Source organism: Corvus moneduloides, chromosome 15 (genome assembly GCF_009650955.1).
Source record: "Corvus moneduloides isolate bCorMon1 chromosome 15, bCorMon1.pri, whole genome shotgun sequence".
Taxonomy (NCBI): Eukaryota; Metazoa; Chordata; class Aves; order Passeriformes; family Corvidae; genus Corvus; species Corvus moneduloides.
This window is the reverse complement of record NC_045490.1, coordinates 8,050,661-8,064,399: the sequence shown is the minus strand read 5'-3', so window position 1 is coordinate 8,064,399 and position 13,739 is coordinate 8,050,661. Positions and strand designations below refer to the sequence as shown.

The 13,739-nt window shown below is 47.0% G+C and overlaps 1 protein-coding gene across 8 annotated transcripts in view; it reads right to left on the bottom strand.

The window, feature by feature from the left end:
* Nucleotides 1–13,739, bottom strand: part of COL23A1 (collagen type XXIII alpha 1 chain) — a 188,619-nt gene that overhangs the window by 11,839 nt on the left and 163,041 nt on the right. For 6 of the 8 annotated variants that reach the window (XR_004243198.1, XR_004243199.1, XR_004243200.1 and 3 more), the window contains exons 9-26: nt 12,764–12,799; nt 12,232–12,258; nt 11,776–11,802; nt 10,606–10,650; nt 9,968–10,030; nt 8,705–8,749; nt 8,159–8,236; nt 6,600–6,653; nt 5,809–5,853; nt 5,235–5,324; nt 4,823–4,894; nt 4,437–4,478; nt 3,558–3,584; nt 3,061–3,132; nt 2,915–2,968; nt 2,624–2,650; nt 2,071–2,124; nt 1,341–1,427 (exon numbers count right to left, since the gene is read on the bottom strand). Coding sequence is in view for 5 of the 8 variants with exons in the window: in XM_032124947.1 (XP_031980838.1) it covers nt 1,341–1,427; nt 2,071–2,124; nt 2,624–2,650; nt 2,915–2,968; nt 3,061–3,132; nt 3,558–3,584; nt 4,437–4,478; nt 4,823–4,894; nt 5,235–5,324; nt 5,809–5,853; nt 6,600–6,653; nt 8,159–8,236; nt 8,705–8,749; nt 9,968–10,030; nt 10,606–10,650; nt 11,776–11,802; nt 12,232–12,258; nt 12,764–12,799 (945 nt within the window). In the remaining 3 variants the exon portion in view is untranslated. Of the gene's footprint in view, nt 1–1,340; nt 1,428–2,070; nt 2,125–2,623; nt 2,651–2,914; nt 2,969–3,060; nt 3,133–3,557; nt 3,585–4,436; nt 4,479–4,822; nt 4,895–5,234; nt 5,325–5,808; nt 5,854–6,599; nt 6,654–8,158; nt 8,237–8,704; nt 8,750–9,967; nt 10,031–10,605; nt 10,651–11,775; nt 11,803–12,231; nt 12,259–12,763; nt 12,800–13,246; nt 13,469–13,739 lie in introns of those variants that run through there. The other 2 variants (XM_032124950.1, XM_032124949.1) reach the window with 2 other exon arrangements.

The following is a 13,739-nucleotide window of genomic DNA, read 5'->3' as shown; positions in this document are numbered from 1 at the left end:
TTCAGCAGAGGAGGAGGAGGATGGGTCTAGAGCTTCACAGCTCCATTTCTGATGACACAGCAAGTCAGCAGAGTGGTTTTATGGTAGGGAATTCACAAGACGTGCAGAGTCTGTCATCTGGGAAAGATCTTCTGTACACAAACCAGAGATTCACATTTGTAAAAGCACAGTGAAAGAGAAAAAGGGTAAATCACCTAACATGTCATGAGAGGAAAAAATTAATTGTAGTTTACATTCAATCTTCAGGCAAAATAAAGCATATTGACTAAAGGAGCTTATTGCTGGTGTAGTGGAGCTACACAACAGCCTTGGCTGCCATAGCTGTGCTCAGAGAGTGAGGAAAAGTCACATGCTCAGAGAAGAAATGGGTTTTGAATTGTCCTGGAGCAAGCAGCTGGCACTCTTAATTAGGTGCCTCTGAACTAAGTGCTAAACAGCTACATTTAAGTAGTTTCAATTCAGTATTTGCTACTTCTCATCCTGCAGCTTCAAAGCACTGCAGGGAAAGGATCTCTCTAGTTTTAGTCATTATATGAAAAACAATAGTGAAAAGGAGGTAAATTTTACCAGGTCAAACAACTTCTTATAAACCACTCTAGATTTTTTTTTTTTTCCTGGGCTGTATCTAATGAGCGAGAGGCTCTGGAAGTGGACTTGGGAGATCCTGCTTCCCCAGGCTCAAACACCCAGGAGGTTTCCTGGAAAGCCCACGGGGGTACACCCTGCACGGCGGTGGCCCGGGGTGTGTCTGGGAAGGGACAACTCTGAGCCACCGGCAGAGAAACCAGGGGAGGTCTCTTCTCCCAGAGGCACTTCTTGGGAGCCTGGGGATCTCCAGCTCATCCATCACTTATCTTTGGCAGAACTGTAATGCCATCAACTCCAACATGCTTCCCCAGGCTCATCCCTTGCTTGGTTTGCAGGGATGAAGGGACGTAGCTGCCCTTCTTTTCAAATTGCCTCCCATCCATTGCACCCAGCTACTCCCTGATTTCAAACACACTCAGAAGCCAGGCCAGCAGCTTTGCTCTATCTCCTGAAGAGCTCTACTGAGGTCCATTGTTCCTGACTACAATAAGAAGGTCTTTACACAAAGATCCTTTATTTTTACTGCTGTGGCTTGCTCCCATCTGGCCAGTGAGGAGCCCTTATAGCGAGCAGTGAACTTCCAGCAGTGCAGATAAACCAGTATGAAAAGTGAGAAAACAATAACCATCTGCTCTGATTTACTGCAAAAGAGAGAACTCCCAAATCCTCCCTCCTTTTCCCTGGCTGCAAAGCTGTGGCTCCTTTTCAGCCTCGGCAAGCCGTGCTTAGGATGAGTGAAACGGAAGACGTACCACGGGACAAGGCTGATCCAGTCCGGGAGGGCCGGGTTCCCCCTTCTGTCCTTTGGCCCCTTTTCTCCCCGGTACTCCTCGTTCACCCTGTCAGCACAACAGGAAGATATCAGGAGCAAGGGAAAGAAACACCTTTGCTTCGTGTCTCACAGCACTTGCAGAGTCCCAGTCCTCCCCCAGAGTAGGGACACTTGCACTAGTGTGACCTCAGTTGAGTAGTGAAATCACTGTGAAAATCTTTGGTTAAAGCTGGGTGGAAGTATTGTAATAGATAATTTTATAACAGATCGACTAAATGACTAGTTTCTGCTGGAACCCAGGTTAGTATCTGACAGCAAGTGGGAGCGGCAGCTTTCAGCTGCTGCCCTGTGCTCAGCTGGGCTCCTGGCTCCTGCTGGGTATCCCTTTGTTTAAGGGTCCCTGTAACAAAGCCTTTGACTTGGATCCATTTCCAAGGTCTGTAAACCAAGACCAGTGATTCTTTGCAACCTGGAGCTGTCAGGTTGCTCCATTTCCCCACAACGGTTGTGCTGGGGTGAGAGCAGGCTTGCCAAAACCTTTCCAAGTGGGTAGGAATTAACTGCCTGTCCTGCCCTACACTGGGAATGTGCGAGTCCTTGGGCTTCACAGGCGGCCTTTCACCACTGGCCCCCAGGGCAAGCAGCACTGCCTGCCAAAAAGAGCAGCCTGTCCTGCCCCACAAGCATCAATACAGCCATAACCCACTTACCTTCTCGCCTCTTTCACTTCTCTCTCCTTTCTCTCCTCTGAGGCCTGGGAAACCCTGTCTCCACAATTTTTAGGTGGGAAAAATGAAAAAAAAAAAAAAAAGTTTTGTAAGTTTAGTGTGTGAATGTCCAGACATCTCAGTTCAACAGGAGCCAACTCCAGCCATCAGCCCATCCTGCCATGGTGAAGAACAACATTTTCTTCCTGTTGACTTGGTATGTCAGCAGTTTCTTGGGAAAACTGGAGTGCTTCACCACACCCCAGTAACATTACAGCTATTAGAAATTTTCATTTCACTGAATCAATACAAATATTCTCAGTTGGAAAGGGAAGCAAGCCCTGGCAGCACCTTTAGGTGAGCAGTTCTGCTGTGCAGTGGAAGGAGCCCAGCAACTGGCCTGAATTCAGCCCTTTCCTACAGCCATCATTCCATGGGCATTGTGTTTAAGGGGGAGCAGTCTATACAGTGTTAGCTACATATTTTCCAAACAATCTCAAGTTACGTGTGTGTTATTTGTGTTTCTACATGAGTAATTAATGGTTTCCATACTCACATCCAATCCTGGCTCCCCTGGCTTTCCCTGCAGATGTAAAAATAAAAATTACGATGGGCTGTGTTGAGTTTGGTATCACAGACAAACTTTGATCCAGTTGGTTTAACATGGTAGTGAGAGCATGGGCTCATCCAGGAGCCCCTGGGGTTGGAGGCTGCTCCTTTGCAACCCACCAGGATAGTGCTGGTCCAGCTCTGCAGTTCTGGCTGGACTCCCCACAGCAGGATTTTACAGCCCCTGTTTTAGGATTACACCCCAATGTCCCTGCTCCTCTCCCACACCTGTGATTACCTTCTCTCCTTTGGTACCAGGTAAACCAATGAGCCCGGGAACACCTGGGAGACCCTTAAATTAAAAAGAAACAAGGCATTGGGATTGTTTCCTCTGAGACAGGTTTCTGTCAACAGCCAGAACTGAGATTTGGGAAGACAACTCACAGCAGGTCCAGTGTCACCGTGGTCCCCCTTCTCACCACTGTCACCTTTTTCTCCCTTTGCACCATCCAAACCCTGCAGAAATGAAATGGATCAGCCAAGGATACCTGGCAGCTCTGCCCAGGGCAGCCACCCCACGCACCCACCACCTCCTACCCCTTTTCTGGGGTGCTTACACCCACACTGCTGTTGATGTTTTGCTCTTGACCACATCATATAAGAAAATAGCTGAAAATACAGGCTTTAAGCCTTTTGGTTTGGAAACCCTGACTCTTGCCAGCCCTCAGGACTCTGTGCTGGAGGAGGGGTTTGGATTATAAAAGTTTGGAAGGAAAAATGGCTTGTTTTCCAAAATGCCAACTGCTGAACATTGTAACCAAGGGATGTGTTGTGACAACAGTGACAAAACACTCAGTCTCCAGAGCTGACAGGCCTTTGTGGGCCTGTAAATAATGCACTGGCAGCTGGGAAACTGGGTGACATTTCATTTATTGACTTACTTTAGGCCCCTGGATTCCTGGAGGACCCTGTGGGAAAGACAGTGGTGCATTTGAAAAAACCCAGAATTTAAAAACATACCCTAAACTTTCCTTCCCAAAACCATTTCTTGCTCAAATTACAGGCTGACAATGGTCAAGTATTTCTTTTCAAAACAGGTAGCAATTTATTTTGTTCTCCAATGTCAAATCAAGGGGCAGGGGAACTGAAAAGGAGCACTCTGTGTAACAGGACAACACAAGCTTTGGAGTGAGAGTCCCCAAAAGCTTTGCTGAAGAAGTGACAGGAAGCTCTGGGGGGTGGCATTATGCCACCAGAGCCCTCCACACCTGGGCAGGGCTGGGATACCTCCCAGGCTGTGAATGCCACCTGAAATGCCACCTGCTTTTGAAGCATGGTCTCTCAAGGTGAACCTTGGACCCCACAGAGGTATCCCAGCCTTCCCAATGTCCTTGGCAACTTCTTTTGGAGCATTGTGGGCACCAAACCCCTTCAATATCTCCATCAAAAGTGCTCTGTGTGTTCATCACCACCTGCACCCTCTTCCAGTGCAGCTGATGGCAGAAAACTTAATGACTTGGGTGAATTTAGGGGAATAAAGACACTGTCATGGTTGGGAACAGATTTTCCCATTCCACAAGATTTTATCTTTTCTCCATCCCAAGGAACAACTTGGTTTTTTGCAAAATGAGCCACGAACTCTGATGTACTCTCCTAAATCAGGTGCTCTCATTTCTCCAAAGCCAGGTCAGACTGTAGCACTTCCCTGATGTTTTTCCCAGATTCGAAACAGCCCTCAATGATAAACAGAACAAACCACCCTTGTCCTTATCTAATCACATACAATAACAAATCTTCAGGAATCACTTCCAGAGTCCTACCATAGGGCCAGGTAAGCCAGGGGGTCCAGGCTCAGGTATGATCTGCAGAAGGGAATTAAACAGCACATTAACAGGGCTGGGCAAGAGAGAAGATGGTTCAGGAGAGGAAACCTCACGAAGCCCAGAATCATGATTTAATGCCCAATTAATTATAACATCAGCATCCAATATCTCAACCACCAATACAAAATCTAAAGTAACTTTGTAGTGCCAAGTGTGCAAGCTGCTCTTCCCTAATGAATAAACCCCATTTAGACACTTCCGAAAGTTCTTGTAGAAAACAGTTGGGTTTTGCTGATGGATACGGGACTGGTGGGTCCATCCTGCACCCCCAACTTTGCCTGATCCTGCATCATGAAAGAGAGTTTATGTTGCCAAGATCTTACATGATTATTCTGCAGACACGGTGACCCGGTGTCTCCTTTTTCTCCTTTGTCTCCTTTTGGCCCTTCTGCTCCCTGAAAGATAAAAGTGTAAGACTGATGTGCTGCATCTTCCAGGAAAGCAAAAATGAGAGAAAAATAGGTTTGTCTCCCTCTGAACACCAGCCTTGGCTCAAGCAAAGCTCATGTTCATCTCCAGGGGACTTTGAAGAAATATTTTCTCCTCCTTGATACATTCTGAATAAACTGATTAGAAATGGAAATTCAAAGCTCCCACCTCCACCAGCTCCACAGTAAGGTGGTGTGGAGAGGTCATTGCTTAAATCAGCCAACCCAGCCCCATTCTGAGCATTTGCAGAAATCAGTGCATTAAAGAACCAAGAGCAGAGGGACAGGGACAGACAAAGGGACGTACCGGGGGACCTGCTGAGCCCATTTCTCCTGTCTCTCCTTTCTGCCCCATGATCCCTGCGCTGCCCTGGTCACCCTTTGCTCCTTTGGGACCCTGGCAGTTGAGAGAAAACAACATGTTTAGGAGAAAACTCGGAAAATAACCCCCCACAACAGCCACTTCTGCCTTTCTGCCGCTTCCCTCTGCATCGCAGCGTGAGCTCACTAGAACATGTTTTAACGTTCAACCTCACAGATGCCAATTTTGAGGGTGCAGCAGAATTTGGCTGGGCTGCAGGAGGGATTGCAGCCATTTGGGGTTGGGAAGGTTGACAAAAAAAATTTGAGACAGCATCTGATGAACTGCTTGTAAAAGGAGCCCCTTTATCTTGGCAGACGCAGCCACAAGCAGCATTGGCACGCCCAGAGCAGAGCAGGGGCTGCAGGCAAAGGGCCATCAATTCAGAGAGACACAGCTGACACTACACAGCAGAGCTCGCTTCTGGCAGCCTGGATTTGCTTTTCACAGACACACAGGAAGCTTCCTTTTCATTTGGCTCCTGGCAAGGTCTCGCTCAATCCAGCCGTGCCCCGCTCACCTTTTCACCATCCATTCCAGGTGGACCTGGCAAGCCCAGCTCTCCCTGAAGGGACACGAAGAAAGAGGAGCCCATGGTAAATTAAATTAAGAACTCATTTCGGGAGAGCATTTTGCAAGAAAATGGGTTATTCACACACAATTGTTGTGGTTATGGGTTTGCCTCTGCCAGGCTCAGGACCAAGGAGGTGTCAGTGACACACTAGCATCACCAGCTGATCTGAATATTGACAGAGAGACCTCAAAATGCACTGAAATCCTGCCCCATCCCATTCTTTCAAGAGCTACTTTTCTGCAAATTACATTCTTCTTTTTAAGAAACTACAGCTGGCTGCAGGTTACAGACTATTGCTTGTGAAGCAGGAGGACAGCAGGTCCTGGGATATGGTGCTGGAGCAGTAAGCAGCACACAGGGAGGGTGGGAATGAGGGTGGCTCAGCACAGCCATGGGACTGCTAGCCCCTCTCATGACTGCTTCTCCCACTTCTGCCTCCTGCCATAGACAATGAGGCAGTCTCAGAGGGGCTGGGATTTTGTCTGTCAGGTGCGGGACTGGGACTGGATTCGTTTCTGGGACAGCATCCTCTGGAAGAGGCTGAAGGCCAGAGACAGGTCAACAACATTTTGGCTTTTGTGTGAAAGACACCTTTTTTTCAGCCAGAGAAAGGGCAAAATATCACACACATAGCCTCAAACTCCTCTGCAGGCCACTTCAACTGCCTTATTTTGGATTGGGAGACTCTTCATGGAGAGCTACTAATGACTGTGTTGCTTGGCAGAGATCAGGCTCACCTTGGGACCTGGAGCACCTTGGGGGCCTGGTGGCCCTTGGGGACCTGGTGGACCCTGAAACACAGTAAACAAAACAGGCTTGATCATGACTTGCATGAACATGGCACGCTGTCCTCGTGCTGTGAGGATGAGCTGGGAGCAGCTGTCAGTCAGAATCTGCAAGAGACACTTGGGTGAGTTCAGTGGAGATGAATTCGAACACTGAGATGAGCTCAACTGACACAGAGTGACCCAAGGTCCCTCTGCCACGGGGTTGTTCATGCAGAACAGAACACAATGGCAGCGGGTCAGGTTACAGCTGCAAAGACATGGATTAAGAGGCAAAATGCCTTTAGCTGGAGGTGTGACCCCAGATCTGGTGGTCTCTTTTTTCATCCTGCCCACTCCAACCAACCAGCCTGGGAAGCAGCATCCTGCTGAAAGCAGTGTCAGCCAGCCAGGGAGGTGCAACTAAAGAGGGGAAACAAAGGTGGTTGTGTGAGCACTAACAACAGGAAAACCTTGCACACTTAAGTAATTTTTCCTGGGCACTGCTGGATGCAAAGACCACAAACCACCTTGAGATGAACAAATATTTTCCAACTTGCAAATTATTTCAAGCAGCAAAATTTGATGAAAATCAGATGAAAACCAAACCAGTATCATATCCTCAAGCACCTTTCTCCATGGCTACACACCCAAATGCTGTTACATTTAGTCACACTGGAAGCCTTTCCAGAGCCTTGCCCACGAGACAGGTCAGTGCACAAACACTGCAAACAGTGAATAAGCAGGAAAACAGCAAAGTTAGTGAGGCTCAGTGAGGTGCCCCTCAGCAGTCTCTGCATGCAGAACATCGGACAGGGTCTGGGTCCAGCAGATGAAGCCTCCAGATGTTTGATGGAGCCTCTCCAACCACTGCACTCCACAAACTCTACTCTGAAAGCTGCGTGCAACGCGGACATCTGGCAAACGGAAATTACCAGCACTTTGTGTATCCCTGCAGCCTGTTATAAAACAATTAGGATGGTTCTCAAATATGTCTGTAATTAAGTATTTATTCTATTCAGCTTATTTCATCCTAATGATAAGGTCAGGGCACTGTTCAGTTGGGCATGTTAAGGCTTGGGTGCCATTCCACATCCCGACTGCTGCTTGCAGAGGATGTGCAGTGACAAGAACAGCTCCAGACCATACCACGGGAATCACACCCTGCTGCTGGCAGCATTTAAGCTGTAATGTGGCTGCTCACACCCTTTGCATCAGGTGTTCATGTCACAGGTGTATCAGGTTGCTTTTACCTGCAGAATGTTAACTCACATCCCACAGCTGGATCCCATGAGCCTGAGCTCACAGCCTCAAGTTCCAACACTGTCTTTGTTGCTACACCCTAAATATCCTCAGCCCCCAGATGCAATCAGCTCTTTCTCCCTCCAAACCAGCTCTGTGCCAAAACAGAAATCTCAGGAGCCTGAGACAGAGGACAAGGATGGACATGTCACAATGTCACTGTGGCAGAGCTTGGCAGGTTTCAGTCCTTTCCCATGAACTGCAGGACTCAGCCTTGGTGCAGGGCTTACCTTGAGTGCGTCCAGGATTCGGCCGTCGTAGTCGATCACGACGGTGTCTCCTTGTTCCCCTTTCAGCCCGGGGGGACCCTGCAGCCAGGGATGAATCCTATTTAATGTTACAGCACTGAAAGGACGCTGGTATGAAAGCAAAGACCTGACACGCAGCGTTTGGGGATTATCACCTTACAAACACCCTGGGTTTAACCAGTCCTTAGTCTGACAGCTGGAACTGTCAAACCTCAAAAGGCCATCAATTTGTGAAATGGAGAAGTGCATAAAAATCCTCACTTGATTACCCCTATTCCCAGCTTCCCTCTTGAAAAAAAAGAGGGTCACAGGATGGTCATGTGGATAAGAAAATTGGACTTGACTGATTTCCCATGTCAGCATTCAGTACCTGTGCAATCATTTGTTTAAATATGTACCATCTCTATTTTCTCACACTGAACTGGTCCTGAAGCTATTCATTCACATACTAAGCAGCAAGATGTGGTGGGGAACAGCTATGGTTGAGACAAATACACAACTGCAAACTGAAATCATGAACATCCATACCCGGGGTCCAATGGAGCCAATTCCTCCCTTCTCACCAGGTTCACCCTGAAAATCAAAAATCACATTTTTTTTCCAAAGAGACCAAGGAAAATATAAAATATTTATTCTAAAAATACTGTACCCACCCATAAGGATATGCTTTACATTAAGAAACAGTATGACACCAACAAGGGACTGCTTCTCCTTGCAGAAAATAGATTTGACCTGAGAGCAAATATGTTTTGCAAAAAACAATGTTGGTATAACAACAAGAGAAGTAAGAGAAGGTCTCATTGCAGGGGGAGCAGAGTGGCCAGCTCGGGGCTGAGCTCCAGCTCCTTGTGCTGGTTCCACATGGCTCCCTTTGCTTTAGGCTGAGTTTTGCATGTGGAAAGCTTCAGCTGAGATGCTTAAACCAATTTCAAGGGTGAGTTCAAGGAAAAGTTCTGTGCCAAGTTGATCCTTTCATTCTTCCTCTTTTTTATATTCCCCCCTCCCCTCCTTTTCATAATTTTTTTTTTTTTTATTTTTTTTTTTTTTTTTGGAAAGTTGGCAAGGTTTAAAAAGTCATAGTACTCTTACAGCAATGACCTGAAATTCGGTTCAGGATTCAAAAGATGTCCCACTTGTCATACCCATGTTATTCCCCTTGCTGACCAAATTAAAGTGCTCCAAAAAGTAAAAAATGGTAAAGACGTATAGAAAAAAACCCTAAATTCAACCAGCACTGCTACTCTGGTTCTAGAAAAAAATTACTAAGGTTCACCAGAACCCATTTTATTCCTTACACACATTTTCTTGCCCAATAAGGGAACACAGCTCTTTGATATAGAAAATATTAGTGCATCCAGATCCTATTAAATATAAAGCAGTTGAGGGTGTCCGGGTCTCCTCACCATCACTTAACAAACCCAGGTTAATTGCATCTCTCAGCAGTTTTGGAGGTCAGGAGGACAGGACAGCTCTCAGGTGTTTGGGGCTCTGAAGCAATGCCACAACCATCAAAAACATGGGATCAAAATGTGATCAGAGTTCTACCTTTTCTGAGGAAAAAGGCAATTCAGTGGAAAACGTGCAAGTAGATGACTTACAAACTCTTATACTGATCTCTGCTTGAAGCCAGCTTTCATCAAATCACCAGGAAAAGGTAAAATACTCTTAATATCCCTCATTTTGTGTCAGTTTTGGCACTTTATGAGCCTTTTAGAAGGCAAAGGCCCAAAACACTCAGCTAGAAGCCTCTGCCTCAGCAGTGCTGTGCCCAGAGATCCAGCTTTTCTTTACCTTTAGTCCTGGGAAGCCATCTGTGCCATTCTCTCCCTTGGGACCCACGCTTCCTTTTTCTCCCTGAAAACAAAGCCATTTAGACAAATGATATACAGGGAGGATGGAGAACAGATTTCTTCAAGTTATCATTTTCTTGATTTATCTTCATTTTACATACACAAAGGAGCAAAGCTCTGCTTTTAGCTGTAAAACACATCACCTTGCCAAGGTGCAAACGGGGAGTTTTTGAGATAAAAATGAAGCTTTCAGATTCAGCAGCTTGGCTATGGGTGGTGTGTTCAGCCATGAAACTGGCCCTAAAACCACAACATAGAATCATAAAATCACAATGTTTTGTGTTGGAAGGGGTCTTGAAGATCATCCAGTACCAACTCCCTGCCATGGGCAGGAACAACTTCCACTGGATCAGGTTGCTCCAAACCCCATCCAACCTGGCATTGGACACTTCCAGGGATGGGACAGCCACAGCTTCTCTGGGCAACCTGTGCCTCACCACCCTCACAGTTTGTTGATCTTTTTCCTCATCAGAGGAGAAATGTTTCTCAACCTGCCCTGACTGTGATATGGAGCCAAAAACCAGGCAGCAAAAGATGCTGCTCAACACATGCAATAGATGGACACGGAGTGGAACGTACCTTAGGGCCCACAAGTCCTGGTTCCCCAGGGATCCCATCATCACCCTGATGAAATGAAATATAAAAAGTGAAATACACAGAGCTTGTACACACTTATCAGGTTCCAACACATCATTTCACCTCACTGAGTGTTGCACAGACCTGAAACCCACTCACGTTTGCAGAAGACCAGGGGAGAGCTGCAGCAAGGAGCCCAACAGGTTCCAGTGTAGCCCCCTGCTCCCACCCATCCCTGCCTCTGCCTCTCCTGCTCCTGCGAGGGTGGATGGGCATCTTCCAGAATTTGGTTACATCAGGCCCTGGCAAAGGTCTTGTCCTACTTTCAACAGAAATATTAAATTCCTTTAGGCCTTTTGGGTCCCAAAGACCTCCTGTAAGCTGCCACCCATTCTCATGGACTTCATCACAAGTCACCAACACCCTCTGCCAGGAGAGGTTTTCTGGTTTTGCTTGTGCTTTGTTGTTCTCCTGGAGTAAAACCACTTAATGGGTGCTGAAGAGGTCAGTTTTACCAGCCAGTTATAAAATTTTTAAGCCAAATTCTGGCCTGAAAAACACCCATGGCCAAACCTGGTTTGGGGCAAATCAGTAAGAGGGAAAGGCTGGGCCCTGTCAGTGGTTTGACTTCACTTAAAGGCAGTGATTTATCCGCTAATCAATGGCACCACCGGGAGAAAACATAGGGAGCTTGGACATGTGAATCTCTCGCAGTCCTCAATGCCACACCCAGCAGCATTCCTGGCCTTCAAGGGGACTTCTCCCATGGGGCTGCATGGTGATGGCCATCCCAGGGCCCCTGGTCGGAGAACATCCTCCAGGCACATCTTGGTTCATTGAATTACTGGAGAAAAAGGCTCAGGACCTACTGCTTTGCTTGGCATTTGCTGTTTTATTCTTTGTCTATTGGGCAGATGTGGCTGCAGCTTCTGGCTGGCTCGTGGAAATGAAAGCCAGGCTGCAGGCACAGCCATGCCCAGCTCCAGGACCACATGGACATGAAACTGAGGGAACACAAGGGAAGGGTTGCTGTGGACAGCCACGACCACAGCTTCTACACCAGTCTCTGGCAATGGTTGTCCTAGCCAAGCACAGAGCAAAGCAAAGCAAAAACCATTAAAAATAATAATTAAAAAGAAAAAAAATAAAAAAAAAAAAAAAATCACCATTTACCTTTTTCCCTTGGACACCAGGCTCACCCTTCAACAGCAATGTCAACAGAAGAGGAAGAAATTTAGGGACATAACAGAAAATAAAGCCAATTATGTGGATAGTCAAAATTAATTGTAAAATTGATTTTAAAATTAATTTTAAAATTAAAATACTTGGCTTGTGATGATCATATTTTTCCCCCTGAAATGCAAGAAAGCACATTCCCACAGCACAGCAGATTCCAGCCCCCTGCAGCTACCTCCACCCCCATTTCCAGGTTTGAGCACGGGCAGTGGATGTGATATTGAGGAAGAGACATATTTAGGCTTTTACACCCCCAGTCAATGCCTTGAAATTTTATATCTGGTATATACAGATGAGTTGAAGTCCTCTATAAAATGCTTATTTTCATCCCTACTCCTCTTATGCAGCATTATTTCAAGAATTCATGTTAAAATTAGACAGATTATTACCCACCTTTGGTCCTGGAGGTCCTCTGGCACCCTGTTGAATACAAGAGTGATTGGTTTACTTGTTTGACAACTGAGTGTAACAGGATTAAAGCATTTCTAAGAGTATTTTAATTCCAAGAAAAAGAAATGACACAGATGTCAAGTTCTCATCTTCCCTTACAAATACAGCTGCATTTGTTCTCTGTGCTCCAGTAAATAATAGCCTTTCATGGCTCATGTATTTTATGTATAATAAGCACCTTTTTATCCAACTCGGACCTTAGCAAATTGGTTACAATGCCATGTGGCTTCAGAGGGACAGAAGTCAGGATACAGGAGCACCACATCCCTCCAGAAGAGCCAAGGGGACACAAAAACCGGCCTCTTTTCTCCCAGGTAGCCCTGGACGAACATCCATTTTAGAGTACCCATAATTTCATGTGGGGTTTTTTGTCCTCCATAAGCTACAACACAAACCCACTTGCTGCAGTGAGCTGAAGGGTGATGTACAGTGAGGGTGAGGGGCACACACACAGACACTTCTGGGCAATACTGACCATGACTCCATCCTCTCCCGGCTCGCCTTTGAAACCCTGCAAAAAATAAAATGACCAACATTGAAACTATTACCTCTCATTCTCCAAAATACTCAGCAATAATTAGAAAGTTTCACTGCATTATGCTTTAGCCTATTTTTTTATTAAATAAATTGCCAGTGGTCTTCAGATTTGCAACAGGTCATCCAAAGAGTACAGACTGGGAGATCTCCTGGCTCTGTGAGGTACAACCAGCACCTGCAAATACACACCCCAGGTCCAGCTCTTTACTCCAAAACTTGAGATGGAAGGTCCCCTCCTGCTCCCTTGCCCCATACCCCAAGGCTTTGCTCTAGGAGCAGCCTTTGGAGCCCAGCTGTGGCTCAGGCTGGGGACTCAGTGGTTGTGGTGGCAGCACTGGGGAAGGGGACACCCTTCGCCCTCCTGTCCCTCGCAGGGTGGGAACTGCCTGATATGTGCTCGCTGCGCATCTCCCGTCCTTACAGGGGAGCCTGGAGGTCCTCTTGGGCCATCCTTTCCTGTGTCACCAGGAGGCCCTCGGGCACCTGGGGGTCCTGGCGGACCAGGGGGGCCCATGGCTCCATCTCGACCTTGATCACCCTGGAAGAAGTTCACACAGACATGGTGAGACGAAGCAGTGTTGGAAGGGGTGGTCTCAGGGTGTCCATGACACATGCACTGCATCCCTGGGCCACCAGCACCCTGGCCTCTGCTGTCCTAGAGGAGTCTAACTGCAGCTTCCAGCTGGGAAAGCTGAAAGTGAGCTCATGGCCAATTTATGCCATTTGGGTCTGATTCCTCAGCCAGGATTGTGCTCAATGCCTTCCAATGAGATTTAATCTCCTTAAGCCCTTACCCAGTGACTGTCTGCATGGAATCTACCAACCCAACAGCACCCAGAGCACCCCAGGCCCACAACATGCTGGCAGGGAGCATGCACACACTGCCATAGCTCAGTGCACCATGCCAGAAAATC